General features: G+C 35.7%; 1 protein-coding gene across 1 annotated transcript in view; it reads left to right on the top strand.

The window, feature by feature from the left end:
• The window catches only part of PIGN (phosphatidylinositol glycan anchor biosynthesis class N), a 213,947-nt gene that overhangs the window by 155,743 nt on the left and 37,086 nt on the right, over positions 1 to 21,118 (top strand). Inside the window, exons 22-24 of the mRNA XM_044682228.1 lie at positions 3,640 to 3,742; positions 11,572 to 11,674; positions 14,013 to 14,099. Of these exons, the coding sequence (XP_044538163.1) occupies positions 3,640 to 3,742; positions 11,572 to 11,674; positions 14,013 to 14,099 (293 nt within the window). The remainder of the gene's footprint in view (positions 1 to 3,639; positions 3,743 to 11,571; positions 11,675 to 14,012; positions 14,100 to 21,118) is intronic.

The following is a 21,118-nucleotide window of genomic DNA, read 5'->3' as shown; positions in this document are numbered from 1 at the left end:
AAATCTATGATGCCTTAGCTGAACCAAAAAGAAAAAAGCAAAATTATTAATTATGTGTTCAGACAAGGCAATAGCAAAAATAGACTTAATTAAAAGGGATAAGGAAGGAAAATATATTTTACACATATACACCCAGTAGAATAGCTTATAAATACAGGAAATTCTAAAGACATTACAAGGAAAAATAGACATTGAAACTATAATAAAGGGGGACCATTGTTGGCCCATAATAAACCTTAAGTAAATTTTTTTAAGTAAAGAAGCTAATCACATGAATAGAATTTTAGAAAAATTAGATATGATAGACCTGGCAGTTATCATAATGAAATATAAATAGAAATATATATATAAGCTATATAAAAATATCAAAAACATATATAAAAGCAAAAATAGTTTATGTTAACTCTGAATGATCACAATTCAATAAATATATTAAATAAAGGATCCTTGAAAAAAAGTATTTAAAATCAATTGGATACCAAATAACATAGTCCTAAAGAATTGATAGTTCAAAGATAAAATTATAGTATCAGGAGAAAATTTTAATAGAGATATTGAGAACAGTGATACAGTATGCCATAATTTTTGTAATGCAGATAGAGTAGTTCTTAGGGAAATTTTTTTTATTTAAACATTTTTATTAGCCAAAATCAGAGTAAATCAATGAAACTACAAATGCCAACAAATTTTAAAACCTCCACTAAATGCCAAAACAAATACTGAAAGTTAAAGAAGTGAAAACAAATTAGAAGTTAAAGGAATTAAAATTGAAAACCAGGAACCATTGAATTAATAAAAGTAGGAGCTAATTTTTTTTAAAAACCCTTACCTTCTGTCTTGGAGTCAATACTGCGTATTAGCTCCAAGGGAGAAGAGTGGTAAGGACTACGTAATGGGGGTCAAGTGACTTGCCCAGTGTCACACAGCTGGGAAGTGTCTGAGGCCAGATTTGAACTGAGGACCTCCCATCTCTAGGCCTGGCTTTCAATCCACTGAGCTACCCAGCTGCCCCCAGGAGTTCATTTTTAAAGAAAAACCAATCATGACATTTTAACTATAAACTAAAATTCAAAAGTTTGAAAAACTTGCTAAGTGGAAGGAGGCAGGTATTTTTCTATCTCCCCCACTTTTCCCACCCCCAAAAAATGCAGTTGAGAAAATATATCATTCTGTACTGCATGCTTTCTCACATCTAAAATGCATCATAAAAATTGGTCTGCAAAATCTATCTTACAATAACATAAATTATTTTAAATGATACTTTACTCTTAGATTTAACCACAAGGAGGAGAGATTTAACCATAATAATAAAATGTTCAGTAAATAAATGGGAAAAACTCAGCAAACGTTTTATAATACAGTGACCACAAAAAAATTTAATGAGATAAAAAAGAATTCCCTTCACTGCTACCACATGCTTCCAAAAAGTTGTTTGATGTTTTTCTTCACCTTCAAGCAAAAATTAATATAATTCCTGGTTTAATTAAGTTGCATAATCTTAAGAGTTGGGCAAGACCCCAGTGGGAAAAACATCTATTGCAAACTATACCTAAGCAAGAATCCCTTTGATATCACCACTGAGAAGTGGTAATTCTGTCTCTGGTCCTCCAGTGAGAAATCCACCCGTTCATGTTCTCTGTGTAGCACATTCTGAGCAGTCAGTGGTTATGTAGGAAGCATTTGACATGTTTTCTCATTTTAATGTTCTTAACATTTCTGTTTCATTAATGGGAAAAACAACTTCTGGCCCATCATATTAAACAACTTAATCAAAAATATAGTCTTTACTTGTTAAATGCAATAAGTTGGCTAATGATCAAGTCTTAAAATTACTTTTTAAAATTATATATAAATTCTAGTTTAGGTGAATTCAGAGATATTGGAACTACTTTATGATATCTATTTTATCTGCCAAATATTATGAGAGAATGAATTTTCTAAAGTTAATATTTCTATAGTGAGACTGATCTTAAACATAAATATGCTCAACTTGGTAAATATGAATCCCTTCAGTTCTTAGACCATCACAACTGCTTTGAGAGAAATTTAGAGATTTATATCTAAAGGAGAATTTAGTAAATAATGCTAAAAGCAATAGCCCTTTTTTATGAGTACATTTTACTTCACAGAAGGGAAAGCCTTTAGACAATTACTTGGCAGAGGGTGATGGAAAGAGCAAGAAGTGCCCTCCTGTCCAAGCAACCAGATAGTGACAAGATCTTGGTCAATCTTCTTGTTTTTCCAATTAATAGCAACAACAAAGAATAACATTAAAATTGGCATCTTCTTAGTACTTGAATATTTACAAAGCATCTTACACATGTTAACACATTTGATCCTCACAACAACCTTGTGGAGTAGGTGCTGTTATTTTACAGATCTCATTTGTTAAATTTTTCTGCATCTACTGATATTATTGTATGATTTTTCTTGATTCGATCATTAATATGGTTGTCTATAGTTTTCCCATTTTACAGGTGAGGAAATGGATTCAGGCAATGGTTAGGTGACTTGCACAGGTTCACACAGCTAATAAGTGACTGAGGCAGGATTTGAACTGATTTCTAGTACCTCACTCCCTCTACCTCACTACCTAGATGCCCAATTAAGAGAGGTGTGTCTCAGGTACATCTGATGAGTTTCCAGTCTCTGATAGTGGAGGTAGAGCAATGCTCTCTTAAGGTTCAGTCAATCCAGAAATATTTGTTAGACATTTACTATGCATCAGGTACCATCTAGGGTCTGGAAATACAAAGAAAAGTAAAAAATACATCACCTGCCCTCAAGGAGTTCTAATGGGGAAAAAAAAAAAAACCATATAAACCACTCTGCACCTACAGAACAATGGGAGGCAATGTCAGCCAGAAGGCACTAGTAGTAAGAGTAGGGTGACTAGCTCATAGGAGCTGAATGGGGTGAGAAGTTAAGAGTGTAGGGTATTTGAAGAATCACTATGTTAAAGTCCCCTAGGATGAGAGCTGGAGTTGAGGCAGAGAGAAAATTATAAGTGAGGGATCAAACTCATTGAGGAAGGAAGGGGAGTACCTGGGGGTCTGTTAATGACAACGAGAAGAATTTTAATAAGGTGGTAGATATGAATAGCAAAGAAAGAGAGGTTATTGAGTGCTCAAGGTAGGGGGAGAAGCTGGAAATGACAACAGGGAGCAAGGAATATGCCAACTTCCCTGCCTCGACCAATGATCCAAGGAGAATACAGGTTTGTCAGAAAAAGACTGGCCTCCAAAATCAGAGGCTTTTACAGATAACCATACCTCAGAATGCTGAAGCATGCTGAGGCCAGCAGTTGGGTGGATCCCCAGTGGAGGATTTACTGGAGAGCACAGACAAAGGCTGCCCAGAGGGAGCAAAGAAGGATTAGTGATGAGGTGCATTGTTAGTATGAATGCCCAGGATGATGAGATCACAGATCAGTGAAGGTGTTGAATGTTTGCATCTGTGATCTGTTAGGAGAAAAAAATTCCTCTTAAAAATAACTAAGGCAGATGTGGCCCTAGACTAAATCTTTATGCATAACTCGTACCTATGATTATTCTACATTGTTCTGTGCATTTACTGAAGCCATATACTTCCCACATCTTTATATGTCAGTAGCATATGTATGATCTCTTTTTTTTTCAGCCTCTTCCTTGGTTGTGCCATTATTGGGTCCCACGATTGTCTTCCAGCGATTACTCAGTATACTTCTCTCCTTGATGTCAACCTATCTGCTGTTGAGCACAGGGTACATACTTTACTTATTATATCATATCTTCAAAATTTTTTTTCCTAATCTTTCTATCTCAGAGTTTAAGCAATTATAAATTTAAAGATATAACATATTTAAGGTAAATTGCCATATAATACGCCATTTGACTTTTAAAATAATTTTGCTTTGAACTTCCTCTACTATCTATCTTTGGCAGCTTTCTGTATTTCTGATCAAACTGACCAGGTTACATGACCTAACAGATTTGAAATCAGGAGATCTAGGTTGAAGTTTCAGATCAGCCACTTCCTAGCATGATCTTGGGCAAGTCAATTCCAAGAGCCCTAGCTTCCTCCTCTGTAAAGTTCTAGAACAGTGATGGGCAAACTTTTTAAAGAGAGGGCCAAAGGAAAGGAAATGCTCATCTGTCAGTCTGTTTCTAAGGCAACTCTTTCGCAGTTTCATTGTATTGTATCCTACTCATTGTATTTGTCAGATTAAGAATAATGTTGCATCTCTGGATAGAACATTTCAGGGGGCCTGCATCTGGCCCACAGGCCGTAGTTTGCCCATCACTGTTCTAGAACATTTGAAAGAATTCCTATATAAGGACTTTCCCACATATGAAAGCAGAGATCCAGACCAAAAATAAGCAAAATAACCTAACAATTTGTCTTGAAAAGTTTTTATAAGGCTCAAATGATAAAAAAAAAAGTAGATATCATATAAGGCTTTTACAAATATGTCATTGCTACTAATGTTATAATTACAATCATTAAATGCCACATTGACAATCTCTGATTCTGTAAGCGTGTACCTAGAACAATGCAAAATTAAGTTTTTAGAATTCTTTTTTAATTTCTTAGTTAGATTTTAAGGCTTTTCCTCCCCACCCACCCCCAACTCTTTAACAGTATTAAGTTTATCTGGGCTGCTCAGATTTTTTTGTAATCCATATTTCTTTTTCTATAATAGTTTTTTAAAACATTTGTAGAATCTACTTTTATTTTCTACTTGAAATATGTTTAAATTGTTATCAAAAACTAAGCCTGATGTTGGTATTTAGGAATGTTGAGCTGATGAGCACACGTAACTTTCCATGAAATACTCAGAGGAGAGTGCTTAGGTAAGAAAACAGATACAACAAATAATCAATAATATGCCCACTCAGCAAATCTGGATAGGTTTGATTTTCCTAAGGTAGAAAATCAAAGGACTCTGAGAATAGTTCCACTTTTGCCATGTGCTTTTGAATTTTCTTCTTCTCTCTTTGTCTCATTATGGGTACTTAGGAATAGCAATTTCCCCAAGAGTTGGTTATTGCAGACCAAACATATGTGCTATGTTTATCATATTCTTCCTCTCAGATTGGTTAAATTTTGATTCAAAAATCAATAGCCTAGATCAGATCAAGGCAGCTGAACACACCACCATCTTGATACAGTCAAAAGGAAGGATGGAAGGCACTGTGCTAAACACTTCACAAATATTATCTCATTTGTTCACCACAACAACTCTGAGACACAGGGAGGTAGGGGCTATATCATCATTTTATAGTTGAGGAAACTAGTGATTTGCCCAAGATCACACTGGTAGTTACTAGCACAACTTGGATTTGAACTGAGGAGCTCCAAATCCCCCATTATATTTTAAACTTCTTGAGGGCAGAGACTATCTTTTGCCCAGTTTTGTAGCCCTAGTGTTTAGGACAGAGCCTGTCTCACAATAGGCTCTTAATGTGTGTGTGTGTGTGTGTATGTATGTATGTATAGATAGATGGATTGATTGATTGATTGAAACTTTCTTGTTTCTTGTTTTTTTAAATCCTTACCTTCTGTCTTAGAATCAATACTGTATATTGGTTTTAAGGCAGAAGAGTGGTAAGGGCTAGGCAATGAGGGTTAAGAGACTTGCCCAGGGCCACACAGCTAGAAAGTGCCTGGGGCCAGATTTGAGCCCAGGACCTGGATCTCCATCCATTTGGCCACCTAACTGTCTCCTGGTGTATATTGTCCAGTCATTCATTTATGTCCAATGCTTCATGACCCTGTGGACTGTACTGTCCATGGGGTTCTTTTGTCAAAGATATTGAAGTAGTTTGCCATTTCCTTCTGCAGTAGATTAAGGGGCACATATAGATTAAGTGACTTGTTCAGGGTTGAACAGCTAAGGGTCTGAGGCCAGTTTTGAACTCAGATCTTTGTGACTCCAAGCTCAACACTGTTCAATGAGTCACCTCATACTTGACTGAACTGTAAAAGAAAGGTAATGTGACTAGATAACCTCTTAGGTCTCTCATCTAAGGTGTTTGGCAGGTTCATTGTGTAAGATTTAAATTAATATCCAACAATTGAAGAATTATATTTTATAAAATTTATTAATAATCACTTGAAGTAGGAGGAATAAAAGGAAATAGAAGTATAAAAAACCCAATTACCTAACAAAATTAAGACCACATGACTAAGTTCTCCTTGCCTGCTTAAAAAGTCAGCTCTACCAAAACTGTGACAGGAAGAGAAGAGAGCAAGAGGCAGGGCTACACCAAAATTTATAATTGTTGATGTTCAGTCATTTTCAATTGTGACTGACTCTTTATGACCTCATTTGGGGTTTTCTTGGCAAAGATACTGGAGTGGTTTGCCATTTTCTTCTCCAGCTCATTTTACAGCTGAGGAAATCAAGGCCAACAGGATTAAGTGCCTTGCCAAGGATCATACAGATAGTAACTATCTAATTCTAAGGCCATTTTTTAACTCAGAAAGATGTCTTCCTGACTCTAGACTCAGCACTTTATCCATTGTGCCACTTAGATACCCATTCCTAGCACTGATAACTTAATAAGTACTTTTTCATTCAGTCAGTCAGCTGGTCATTGTTTCATTCCCTGAACACATGGTGGCCAAAAAATAGGACTTAAAGATATAAGTAGGTTCTGTGAACATGTCCAGATGGACCAAGTAACTGAGGAACTGAGATAAGTCCTCATGTGAACCATCAGAACCACAAGCAGCAGATTTAGAGGAGGCTCCAAAAGCATAAACAAACTCAGGATGGCCGAGCACCCCCTTCCCAACCCACAGTGATCACTCTGGTATTTCTCCTCAAGCTGCCATCTGAGGCCCCCTGCTGAGCAAAAGACTTGTTACTGTGAAATAAATGACATGATTCAGTTTCAATCTAACAAGCATTTATTAAGCTTCTTCCACAAGCTAGGCACTGGAGATATAAAGACAGAATGAAAACCAGTCCTTAGGGAGTTTACATTCTGCAGGACTAATGTGGTAACTTTTAACACTAATTATTAATTTTTTGCTAATTTTCCAGCTACAATTTTAGTTACAATGAGAATTGCAATTTCAGTTATAAACCTTAATAAATTTTAAATTATTTCTCTAGCCCTAATTTTTAAATTTCATTTATTTTCTGGCTACAGTTATAGTTAGTTATAATGAATTACAATTTCATTTATGATCCATAATGTTTTAAAATTATTTGTTTTATACAAATTTGGCTTACATGTAACTTTTTAGAGTCTACATCCATTTATAAAAGCAAGGTACAGCCAGATGGTTTAGTGTCAACCGTGTCAGACTGCCTGGGAAGGCAGGTTTTAATTATTATTTTTTTAATGGGGACTTACAGAATAGTTAAAAAGAAAATAGTTTCATTGTTTTCTATTACATATGCACATAATTTAGAATAAACCTTTATTTTAAAATCCAGAGTCATCACACAAAGGTCCTATTTCCTTGCATTAATGAAAAGCTAAGTCACTGTTAATCAGCATATTAATTTTCTGCATAAATAGATGTGCTTAAAACAGTCTTTCTCTTTTCATGGAAATGAGTTTTTGTGTTATTCATTTGCCCACCACATTCTTTTCATAGTTACTACAGAAAAAGCTTTTAGCTAACAACTGGCTCAATTTTACAAAATCGTATGAGTGAAACCCAAATACATGAGGTTTTATCATGCATGTATATGTGTGCATGTGTGTATATGTGTAATAGAAATATTTATATGCACGTTATATAGTATACATATATTACATAGTATGTGAACATGTGTATGTGTTCCTTAAATGTATAGTGTGTGTGTGTATATATTATAATGTGTATATATGTGCATGTATTATACATATTATCTAACAGAATATGTATCCATGTGTATTTATACATTTTGCATATAATATATATGTCTGTATTGAATATATTTGTGTTTACATGTTGTACGTATGTGTGTGTTATCTAATATGAAATATGTATGTGTGTAGGTGCATATAGAATTATAAAGAAATGTATATATGTTGTATATATTACTTATATGTATGTGTATATATTCTGTAATATTATATAGTGTATAGTATCCCATATATGAGTACATATATTATATATGTGTATATATTATCTAATAGACAATGTATATGTGAATATACTGCATATATATGCATATTACCTAATATATAATAGTGTATACATTGATTATACATTTGTGTATATTATATTGTAAATACACATATATTATCTAATATACAATATATATTTACAAACACATATACAGAAGCTATATATGATAATTTGCTTTTAAAAAATCGAGCCCTCTGGAATTGGACTTAGGAGATCAGGGGTTAAACTTGATAGATATTTATTGCTGATCAAGTCACTTAACTTTTGAGGGCTTTTGTTTCTCACTAATAAAATGAAGATAATGATCATTGCACTGCCTACTTCACAGAGTTGTTATGAGTAAAGCAGTTTTGCTGATGCTAAAGTGCTTTATGAGTTACTATTCCATAAATGTGAAATTTAGGCAGGATTTCAATTTTAAACAGTGACAAGGACAAATCATCTCTACATAGTTTCTAAAATCTTATTTGTAATTTGGGAAGGGAGCAAAGCATAAGGAATGAGTCTTGGATCTGGAGTCAGAAGATCTCAGTTCAAATACCAACCCTTGTTCTCACTACCTGTGTGACTATGAATAAGTCTCAGTCTCTAGGCCTCAGCTCCTCATCTGTAAATGAGAGGGTTGGATTAGTTGATCTCTAAAGTCTCTTCAAGGCCTAAATATATGATCCTCTGACTGAAGTAAATACAATAGGCCATTTGTAGGCTAGTCATGCTTCTTTGGAACAAAAAAAATAAATGTAATTTTCAAGCTTCATTGTTAAAGTCTAAAAGTCATCAGCCTCACCTGCTTAGAGTTTGCCTTTTTGATTTCATTAACCAGTGAACAAATATTTAGCTATAAATGTGAGGAGTTCTAAAAGTGATACAAAGAAATACTATAGTCCCTGCTTGGTCAAAAGGAGTAAAAGAGAACTCAAATTTGACCAGGTGGTGGGTGCTCCAGTGTAGAGCAGTCAAAATCAAACCAGCAGGTGTTGCTAAACAACTAGAAGCTTTCAAGGATTGGGTGTCTCCTTGTTAATTGCTGCTTTTTAATAGGCAGTGTCTTTGGCTTCCCATGCAAAGCCACCCCTTGTGGACCTGCACAATTTTAAGGAGGTCTGTTTTCAAAGAATTTGGAGCTCTAGGAACAAGTGTATTTGACTCTTTGCCCCAAGAATCCTGTGACAGGAAACAGACATACATCCCTAGGATAGGACAGAGGATTCTGCTGTATCCTGCCCTTCTTATCACCACCCTATTTCATAGGACTCTTGATATTTAATATATGTATCTCATGTAAGTCTGGAGTCCACAGGAGAATTGAACCGGGATGCTAACATTGCTTACTCATAACTATTGGGGAAATAAGACACATGAAACAATTAGTGAATGAAATAATTGATTAACATGAAGTAAGTGCTAAATTATGTGGTACAGATGCTTAAAGGTAAAAGTGATTAGAGAAGAAAGATTGTGGCTAGGCATTTTCAGGGATGCCTTCACAGAAGGGCTCTAATCTGAGAAGACCCTTAAATAAATAATGTCCCAAATCCATTTCACCAAATAATTGTGGTTTACTTTCTCCAGCAGAAAAATACTTATACAAGCTTAGACATGTTGTTTTGAATTTTGTGAGCTTTTAGCATTTCATTTTTTGGAAACATTTGGAGAGAAAGGAAAAGGATATTTTTTTAAATTGTCCTATTACTATAAATATATAGTTTCATAGATTTAGAGCTAGCAGGTATTGTAGAGGTTATATAGCTCTACTCTCTTATTACACAGATAAAGAAATTGCGGCCCAGAGAGATTAAATGGCTTAACTAATATCACAGAGCTTAGTAAATAGCAAAGCTAGGTCCTTTCATTATAAATGATACACTCTTTCCACAACCTCATGTCCCTCCCCCCAGCACAACCACCATTCCTATAACCCATTTGTCTTAACTACCGGCAGATTTTTCCAACTTTTTCTTGGTTTCCCTGGCTGTAAAATGGATATAAAGCCTTTTCTTACCAAAGTCAGGCAAAACCATAAAGTATCATGTAAATGTGAATTGCTAATAATAATGATAAATGTTATGAAGAAGTGAGTCAATCTTGGTTAAAGGAGGGATAAAGTGATATAGGTGATTTGGAGGAGGAATGAAGGAGATAGCTGAGTGTAGGGATGAATGGGTAGGTAGTATATATAGGAAGGTAAGGGAATGAATGGGAGTATACAGGAGGGCAGCTCAAACAGGCTTATTCACTGAGGCTTGTGACAGAGGATACTGGGAAGAAGTAGGCTGGGTTCTTCAGGCAGGGAAGGTATCTCTATGGTACAAGAGGAATTGGGCCAGTCAGAAATGTTTAGATCAAGGCTTGGGGTTTCTCTTGTTAATTTCTAAAGTAAGGAGGAGTCAAAGGCTCCTCCCTGCCAGTGAAATTGATGTCTGCAGGAAGTTTCTGCTGGGTACTTCCTGCCCAAGATGGATGCCTAGGTTTCCCCCAAGAAAATAAAAGGAAAGTAATTCTTCCCTCTTCAGCCTTTGCCTTAATCTTCAAAACATTGATTCACCAGAGGCTTTGAATAAGTAACAAAGGGGATTTATTGATGTCAGGGATAATCAGAGGGAAAGAGGTTTTAGGTTTTTATAACAGCTGCTAGAGAGAAAGCTGATGCTGGGGGGAGGGACACAGAAAAGGGTCAGCCTGAGAGAGGCCAGCTCTCCCAGTCAGGAAGGTTTGACTGCTTTGAAGTAAAGTGTTTATCAGATCACTAAATAAGAGATGGCTTGATTTAGGATGTCCTACTTGCCTACAGAAACTGAACCCACAATGTCCAACCACCAAAATCACCCTTCCTCCCAGGGCCCAAAGGGAAATTCAGGGGAAATAACAGGAATATAAATGGAGAGATCAGGGAGAGGTCCAGAGAAATCAGATTAGGTCCAAATGCCCAAAGACAAGAACCCAGGCCAAGGCAAAGCCAAAAAGCCAAAGCCAACAGCTCAAAAGCAAAAGCCCCTCAGTTGGAACTTCAGCACTATTTATAGCCTCAGGCTCCAACTGCCTTTCTGAACATTCTTAAACCCCTAACTGCCAGGGCTGCTTACATTTGAATTTGCAAAAGCAAAAGACTTCTGCTAGCAACCTTGCATTACATAAAGCACAGTTTTATGAAAAATATTTAGTTCTATTCGCTTTCATTTTTAAAGTGGTGTCACTGGGGTATACTGCATAGACTCCAGGCCTACTAGAGTCAGGAGGACCTGTATTCAAATCTGACCTTAGATACTTCCTAGCTGTGTGGCCCTGGGCAAGTCACTTAACCCCTGTTTGCCTAGCCCTTAGAGTTGTTACTAAGACAGGAGGTAAAGATTGTAAAAATAAATTAGTTAAATTTAAATGTAATGTCAATATAGGTATGACTAATTGGTTTGTATAATATATAGATTAGCGCTGTGTGTATATTTTTTCCCCTGGGGCCAGATATGAAGCTTTCTTTCCCTTCGTGTTGTCATGCTTAATGCTGGTTTGGATCCATGTGGAACAAGAAACACTGCAGCAGTCGAGAATTTCCTGTACACAAAAGGTACAGTACATTGTCTCAAGACAATCTTACTAGACGTGAAAATACAAAAGTCATATTTATTCCCTGAAATTTTCAGTGCCATTACACCAAAGATTTTTATTACTTAAAATTTCAGAGTTTATTGTAAATTGCCTCTTGATTAAATAGAAGTCATTAGTCAGTCATTTAATAGCTTTTGTCAAATTTTTTTTAACAACCAGTTTGTAAAGAGATTTGTCAGCTGTCACAAATGAGAGCAGGCTTATTGTTATGCAGGTAGTATAGAGTCTCCAGTGTTTCTAGCAATCTACTGCATAAAATCAATGATGCAAAGTGAAAAACAGTATAGGTGAGAGAAATAGAAATGTCCTTATCTAATTTCCCATTTTCCCCCACTCATTTCTTTTTCTCACTTTTTCCCCCATTTCTAGTCAGAAAGACCATTGCATTATCATTTACAGATCTATGAATTTGACCCCAAGTGACTTGTAGCTTCAGTATCTCACTCTTTTTTTCCTAACCATCTCAGTTCAAAGTGTTTTCTTCATCACATCATTGCCTCAGGGTCCCATTTCAGATGGCTTCTCTAACACAATACACTTACAATTGTTCTAGCCAATCCACCTTCTAAGGACATTTTGTCAGGCTGAGCTAGACAGGTGGAATGACATTCTAACCTTCCTTTTTTCTTAGAAATGTTACTGGTAATTACATAGAATCAGTACAAAGAAATATAAAATTTTTACCCAAGCCACTTGAAGGATATGCTGCTGTAAAATTCCTTCAGCCAACTCTGTTGATACTGTCTGAGATAACAAGTACTAATACAGGCTTATTAGAGAAAAAAATGGAGAAAAGAAAACAGGAGAATTCATTGTAGTCGAGTATATGATGACTTTTAAAAAATTTCATGTAGACAGTTTGTAAATTTTAAGTGAAAGAATGTTTTGGGGATAAGCATATGGTCAGAGATTCTCCTTCATAATCTGTACATCCTTTAACCCCATATTGTTATAATTCATTTCAAATGTTTATTCAGCACCTGGAGGTCAAATACTTTTCTAGGTGCTGGAGATAAAAAGTAGGCAAGTCCTTGCTCTTGTGGATTTAAAAAAAATTAATATCCAATAACTAAATATTATATTTAAAAAGTTTTATTAATAATAACTAAAATAAGAGACCTAACCAGCCCACTCCGAAGAAACAAAAAAGAGGAAGAGGGAGGAGTTACAACCAAATATTAAACAATAACGTAACCACGCAAACGTGGATGTGCAGGAGAGATTAAAGGGAATTTTGAGAAAAACTAAAGGACCTATGGGGGATGAAGTCCAAGGTTCAAAATCTCTATTTATACACTCTGAAGGATTTGTAGTCCCATGTGACGAACACAGTTTCCAAAGTAATATTTTATAATCTTTGAAACTATGATACAAATAGAATGATATTATTTGTATTATTATTTAATCAACAACCATGCTTAGTGTATGCGAAGTAATGTCCTAGGCAGTGGGGATCCAAAGATAAAATCATCCCTGCTCTCAAGGAGCTTATATTCTATACAGGGAATAAACATTCACATATCAGAAAATATACATGGTAGATAAAAATAAGAACAAGCACATTTGTGTTTTTCAGAGGAAGTATGAAGTTTGGGATTTAATTTCATCACATAAATCTAATCTTGGTTTTCCTGGAAAGATCCAGAAAAGTATGTCAAGAGCTTTATTTTAAAAAATAATCCAGGGGAAAATTATTTAAATTTATGTCTAATCTTTGACTTCTGATTGCTACTTCCAAGGAGACATACTGCAAAAGAATTTAATACCTTTGTAATTTTTACCAATGAAAGAACATTCACTACCCTCTTAACTGGGAGAGAATAATTTTTGTATAAACTAGGTGGCTATTTATTGACAGTAGAAGGAAAAAAAAAAAACAAAAAGTATTTCACCATACAATATTTTTTCATCCCACACTTCATCTGGATTTAAATGCAGATTTTTGTCCATGTAAATTCAACTTCTGGTCAAGTGTTCTTTTGAGAAATGAGTCTACATGAAGGAAACTAGAAACTAAGCAAAACACAGGTTCTTTCTATTCTGTACATAAAGCATTAGAATACCACTGGGTTCACTATAACATTGGCAATATACAATGTCTTTCTGGCAGATTTTATTAAAGTATAATTAAGGTAGGAGAAGATTTATCACTGAAGTTTTCAGCATGGTATGCTATTCTAGCTACTGTAAATAGGAATGGACTAATTCTTCATTCACCTCCCTATAAATTTACCATTTATTATCCAAGTAAACCAACAGGGCATTATGTATTGATTTTTTTCTTCTTGCTTTCACAGCTCACCAGTATACATTTTGCCTATAATACAGATATAACTCAGTTCCGGCAACTCCACCTGGATGACATCCGTAGGTCCTTCTTCTTTGTATCCTTTGCTAAAATGCTTGTTTTAAAGACATGGCATCAAGTTAAATAATCACTTCACCTTCTGGATAGAATATTAATTTTTTTAGTATAGTCAATTTCATAAATCCTTAGATATTTTTGAAGGGCTGTGTTTCATGTCTCATGTTTGACTTCTTTTTTTGACAGTTGTCTTTCCATTTGGGACCTGTTTTGAATTATTTAGTTAGAGCTTTTAGATTTGCCCATCTGGAGTTCCCTACTCATAAGTGTCATACAGTTCATTTCTTTAATATCTTATAATTTTCTGTCAATTCTTCACTATCTGGGAAAGGAAAATCAGTCGCTCATTTAAACATTCAAAGTGACTGTGCCACTTTTCTGAGTTGGAAAACTTAGAATCAGCATATAACTTATAATTTCCCTTGCTTCAAACCTTTTAGATTCAAAATCCTAACCTACCTTAAAAAAAATTTTTAAGTGGATTTAAATAACCATGGCTCCCTATTTTCTTTCAAATACCCACAAATGATACTATAAGAATGAATTTGATCAAACCTCATAGCCTGTTCTAATGGCTTTGGTATCTATAATTTTAAATTTTCTTATCTTCAGATAACAGCCAACAGAGCCTATGCAAAATACCAAATGATTAACCATAAGCACATGGAACAAGTAGAAAGTCAATTGTTTGTTCCTGTCTAGGAAGTAAATTGTAAGAAGAGTTTTACAAATGCTTTTCTTCCCTATACCCCACAGCTATTAATATAAACATTCTGTCTCCTTTTAAATGTATCTTCTAGGCGACATAGATCCTATACTAATTTTTTTTTTTTTGCTCTCCATTGTCTTTTTTTTTTTTTTTTAGAAAAATTTTCCATGGTTACATGATTTATGTTCTTACTTTCCCCTTCACCCCCCCCAGAATACCCCCCATAGCCAACACGCATTTCTACTGGTTTTAACATGTGTCATCTATCAAGACCTATTTCCATATTATTGATAGTTGCATTGGTGTGGTTGTTTTGAGTCTACATCCCCAATCATGTCCGCATCAACCCATGTGTTCAAGCAGTTGTTGTTCTTCTGTGTTTCCACTCCTGTAGTTCTTCCTCTGAATGTGGGTAGCATTCTTTTCCATAAATCCCTCAGAATTGACTTGGGTCATTACATTGCTGCTAGTACAGAAGTCCATTACCTTACAAAGTTTATTTGGAAGAACAAAAGATCAAGAATATCAAGGGAAATAATGAAAAAAAAAGTGAAGGAAGGTGGCCTAGCAGTACCAGATATTAAACTATAATATAAAGCAGCAGTCATCAAAATGATATGGTATTTGGCTAAGAGACAGAAGGGAGGATCAGTGGAATAGACTTGGGATAAGTGACGTCAGCAAGACAGTGTATGATAAACCCAAAGAGCCCAACTTTTGGGACAGAAATCCACTATTTGACAAAAACTGCTGGGAAAATTGGAAAACAATATAGGAGAGATTAGGTTTAGATCAACATCTCACACCCTACACCAAGATAAATTCAAAATGGGTGAATGACTTGAATATAAAGAAGGAAACTGTAAGTAAATTAAGTGAACACAGAATAGTATACTTGTCAGATCTCTGGGAAAGGAAAGGTTTTAAAACCAAGCAACAGTTAGGGAAAATTACAAAATGTAAAATAAATAATTTTGATTATATTAAATTAAAAAGTTTTTTGTACAAACAAAAACAATGCATCCAAAATCAGAAGGGAAACAATAAACTGGGAAAAAATCTTTATAACAAAAAACTCTGACCTGACTGAGGTCTAATTACTCAAATATACAAGGAGCTAAATCAATTGTATAAAAAATCAAGCCATTCCTCAATTGATAAATGGGCAAGGGACATGAATAGGCAATTTTCAGGTAAAGAAATCAAAAGTATCAATAAGCACATGAGAAAGTGTTTTAAATCTCTAATAATTAGAGAAATGCAAATCAAAACAACTGGCTACCTCACACCTAGCAGATTGGCTAAAATGACAATAGGGAAGAATAATGAATGTTGGAGAGGATGTGGCAAAATTGGAGCATCAATGCATTGCTGGTGGAGTTGTGAACTGATCCAACCATTCTGGATGGCAATTTGAAACTATGCCCAAAGAGTGCTAAAAGAATGCTTGCCCTTTGATCCAGATATACCATTGCTGGGTTTGTACCCCAAAGAGATCATAGATAAACAGACTTGTACAAAAATATTTATAGCTGTGCTTTTTGTGGTAGAAAAACCTGGAAAATGAGGGTATGCCCTTCAATTGGGGAATGGCTGAACAAATTGTGGTATATGCTGGTGATGGAATACTATTGTGCTCAAAGGAATAATAAACTGGAGGAATTCCATGTGAACTAGAAAGACCTCCAGGAATTGATGCAGAGTGAAAGGAGCAGAACCAGAAGAACATTGTACACAGAGACTGATACACTGTGGTAAAATTGAATATACTAAATATTTTTGAAAAGTGTATTATACTTGGGTCGTAGAATCTAGATAAGTATAGAATTTTATTTTTGATATTTCATACCATATGAATTGACATTTTAGAATCAAAGAATTTTTACAACTGGAAAAGTCATTAGGCCAAGGTGTTCTCAACCTTTTTTATGTAATGGATCTATTTTGTAGTCTGGGGAAGTCCACAGACCCCTTCACAAAAGAATGTTTTGTTTTCTGCATTCAAAATTTAAAGAAATGCAAAATTTTAATTAGAGATCAGTAAAAATAAAGTTGTATTTTTTCCCATCCAAGATTCTCTGAAATCTCTTAGATCCTAGGTTAAGAGTTTGTGCCTTAGCATTTATCAGTTCCAATGCCCAGCCAATCCATTTTTAATAAAATCGATCAACAAACATTCATTTAACATTTCCTATATATACCAGACATTGTGCCAAGCACTATGAAAACAAAGAAAACACAAAAATAGGCCTTGCCCTTAAGGGGCATATATTCAAATTGCATACATTCAAATTTTATATCTTCTTATTTTGAAAATCTATTATTTCATCCATATGGTTACTCTCTTGACTGATTTAGGCCACAACTATCTCATTCCTTATTAAATTTTTGATAATGAGCTTCTGTGGCTGGAACAACTAATGACCTGCTACACAAGGAGGTGAGCTCTGGATTAGAGGAAGACAGCTCTCAGATAGCATACATATCATCTTTTATGGGCTCATACACAGACTCTTTCCAGTGAGTTTCCAGTGGGGTTGAAGCTCTGAAAGTCTGCATTTTCTTGGCATAGTATTTAAAAACTATCATCACAGTAAGATGCTATGGGGAGCCCTCTCATATCTGAAAAAAGTCAACCAACCTCTACTTTAATATTCCGGTGATGAAGAAGGGGCTCTAGGAAGCCCAGCTGTTAAATGGAGCCATACCTAAGTACTTTGAGTATCCATGGTCTTATCAATGTTGGTGCCCTTCCACCAACATAGATCAATGAGTTTAGAGAAGGCACAATCATTGCCATCATGGAGCAGAGGTAAAATTATCTTTAAGAAGCTGTAGAAAGAGAATAGGCAGCTATAAGAAGTAAGGCGAAGCCAAAATGAATGGGTGTAAAAGATGGTATGTGGGGCAGGGGGCTGATGGAATTTAGATATAACTTATTTGACAATCAGTATAGATTTATTAAGTGCTGACTATGTGCTAGGTATAAGGGTTAAATTAGGAGTTTGACAAAATAAGAGAGCAGCTTTTAACAATTTTAGTTTTAATGAGAATATAGTAAAAGGAGGGAAATATAGGAAAGAGATAGAAAGAGAAATTGCCTAACTACCCACCCTATAACTACCTATAACTCCCTATATCTGCCATTAGAAAATGTCCAGCTGATCACCCTTCAGCTCACCAGGCAGAATATATAAATGTGTGTGTGTGTGTGTGTGTGTGTGTGTGTGTGTGTGTGTGTGTGTGTGTATCTCAACCACCAACTAGCAACCAACCCCCAGTGACCAACTACCAATGGCCAATTAACAACCATCTCCTAACCCAAAAAAGCCAAAAGCCCCTCTCCATCCTCTCACTGGCCTTTTATAACCCCTTCTTACCTCACTTCCTGTCTCTCTGGTTTCTATTTCCTTTGACTATGGGCTGATATATCTTACACATCTTTATGGTAAAAGGACCTCCAGGTCCCCAGTTAAATTAGAAGAAAGAGATTAAGAATTCCCTTTTACATAGGTATGGTGCTAAATGTTGGGAGTACAAAAAGAGGCAAAAACAGTCTGCCTTCAAGGAGCTCACAATCTAGAGCTGAGAATGAGTGTCTTATTTGGGAAACAGCCAGGAGACCAGCATCTTTGGATCAAAGAGTACTTGATAGGAACTAAAGTGTAAGAATAGAAAGGCAAGAATGGGCTAGGTTTTAAAGGGCTTTGAATGCTGGGGGGAGGGGGGAGGGAACACATTTTGTATTTGATTCGAGAAGTGAAAGGGACCTCCTGGAGGTTTTTGAGTAACAAGTGTAACAGACAGACCCGATTAATTGTGAGAGCAGAAGAAGAACAAAAAATAAAAGGCAACACTAAGATTTTTGAACTTGAGAAAATCAGTGAATTTTGTTGTATCATGAATACAGGAAATCAAATAAAAAATTGATTTAGGAAAAAGTAATTAGCTCAGTTTGAAACATTTTGAGTTTAAAGAACACCCAGATGAAAACACCCTATAATCATTTGCAAACTCAAGTCTTTAAGCAGTTATGTGGAGATCTACAAAACTCTTAGTCTGACAGAAAAATTCAAGCTCAGAAAATATCGTGGATTCCCTTAAAATGCATATAATTAATGGCAGAAACTATATTAGAAGCCAAATCTTTGATCTCTTAGTCTAGAACCTTTTCCTCTACACAGAAAAGTCAGAAGATTAACCTGGTTTTGAGTTTCAACTCTGCTGCTTGATAATTTGAGAAGCTTCTTGAAGGATTGGACAGTGATGAACTTGAAGTCTGGATGACCTATGTTGTAATCCTGGATCAGATACTATCTAACTTTGCTTTTTTTGGTTTTAAATCTTTATCTTCTGTCTTAGAATCATTACTAGGTAAGATAAAAGAGTGGAAAGGTAATTGACTTTCCCAGGGTTACCCAATCTAGGACCTGTCTTAGGTCAGATTTGAACCCAGGTCTTCTTGACTCCAGGCCTGGCACTTCTTTCTGCTACCTCACTGTCCCACTTCTTAGCTTTGTAACCCTGATCAAGGTACTTTCACAACCTTAAGTCTTACAAATTTCTTCATCTGAAAAATATAAATAACAATGGCAACTATCTCATGAGATTGTAGTTAGTCTCAAATGACTTGGCATAAATAAAAGCACTTTGCACACCATAAAGTGCTATATAAATTCTAGTAGTTGCAGTTATTATTATCCTTTCCTTCCTCATAATCATTATTTATTTATTTAAATTAATTTAATGTCTCTGAGCCTCAGTTTCAACTTCATCCATAAAATGCAGGGACCTTAGAAAGACAATATGAAGATCCAATAAGATCACATGTCAGAAAACTTCATACATTCTAAGAGGCCTGACTTTTAGCTAAGTCCTCCTTTGCAGTCTCACTATGGTGTGGTGGGGATGTTGGCATCTTTTCAATTTGGTAATACTATAAGGGAGTATATTTTTCTCATCTGGGAATTCCCCATATAAATGAAATCACAAGTCTAGGCCCTTTTCATTATTAACAATACAAAACCAGTACAGTTTTGAATATGGTCCCAGCCTGTTATGATTAAAAATGATGAGGGCCGACTACCACACCAATGCAACTACCAACAATTTGGAAATTGGTCTTGATCAAGGACACATGACAAAACTAGTGGAAATGCGCATCGGCCATGGGGGGGGGGGGGGGAGGGGGGGGGGGGGGGTTGAAGGGGAAAGGTGGAGCATGAATCATGTAACCATGTCAAAAATGAATATTAATAAATGTTAAAAAAAATGATGAGGGCCGAGATCAAAAGGAAGAATAGTATTTTAATAAAAGCCATGCTGAGAGAGATAAACTGACCACGCGCCTGTAAGAAACATATTCCAACCTCACCTCCGCCATTTACCTTCCCTCTCTCCACCAGCTCAGGTAGCTAAAGAGGAAGTTCCAAGTCACTACCCCCTACTTAAAACAGTCCCTCACCTTTAATACGTCATCCAAAACAGGAAACCCATGAAACCCGTTGGACCACGGGAAATGTAGTTTTAAGGACCCCCACAGGTCCACAGAAGTTTGTCAAACACTATATTGAGGTTCAATCCTTCCAAATAGAACCCCAGGTGATTTTAACTAACACAAACCATAGATGGCTTGCAAGGGCCAGCCTAACTCAATATGGAGAGGCCCAACCGTCCAAATTGGGATCATTAGGTGATGAATCATTCAGGTATGGAACCCCAAGAGAAAAAGAAAAATACTAAAGAGACTTCTGCTTTGTTCAGTTCCCTTCTACTTCTTCATTAACAATAGCCCGAGAGGCAGGAATGGGGGGAGGGGGAGGGGAAGATGTAAACATAATTTTTGCTCTATAAACATTACCTTAACTGTTGGTACAGTAAGACACGGTACTTGTCTAGCAACCAATAAGTTGACATACTGCTGGAAAAATGAAAGCACTTCAATTTTAACATTCTTGTTGAAATGAAATTAGAAAACAAAAGGAAAGTGCTGCAGAAATAGAAAGATCATAAAGTTTGGGCATTGGAAGGGACCTCTAGAGCCATCCAGCTCAACCCATACATAGAAGAAGCTGTATGACATACTGACAAGTAGTCATTCAGAGTTTCTTAAGGACTTCAAGTTAGGAAGCAACCTCCTAAAGCAACCCTTCCTACTTCTGGAGTGTTGAAAAGTTCTTCACTTTAAATCTACATCTGCCTTTTCACAATTTCTACCCATTGCTTATAATTATGTCTTATGGCTCATGCAAAATGTTTCTAATTCCTTTTCTGCCTGATAACCCGTAAGATACTTGAAGAAAGCTATCTTCTTCCTGCCAATTCTCTCC

This window comes from Gracilinanus agilis, chromosome 1, assembly GCF_016433145.1.
Source record: "Gracilinanus agilis isolate LMUSP501 chromosome 1, AgileGrace, whole genome shotgun sequence".
In the NCBI taxonomy this organism is placed as follows: domain Eukaryota; kingdom Metazoa; phylum Chordata; class Mammalia; order Didelphimorphia; family Didelphidae; genus Gracilinanus; species Gracilinanus agilis.
This window is presented reverse-complemented; position numbering and strand designations above follow the sequence as displayed.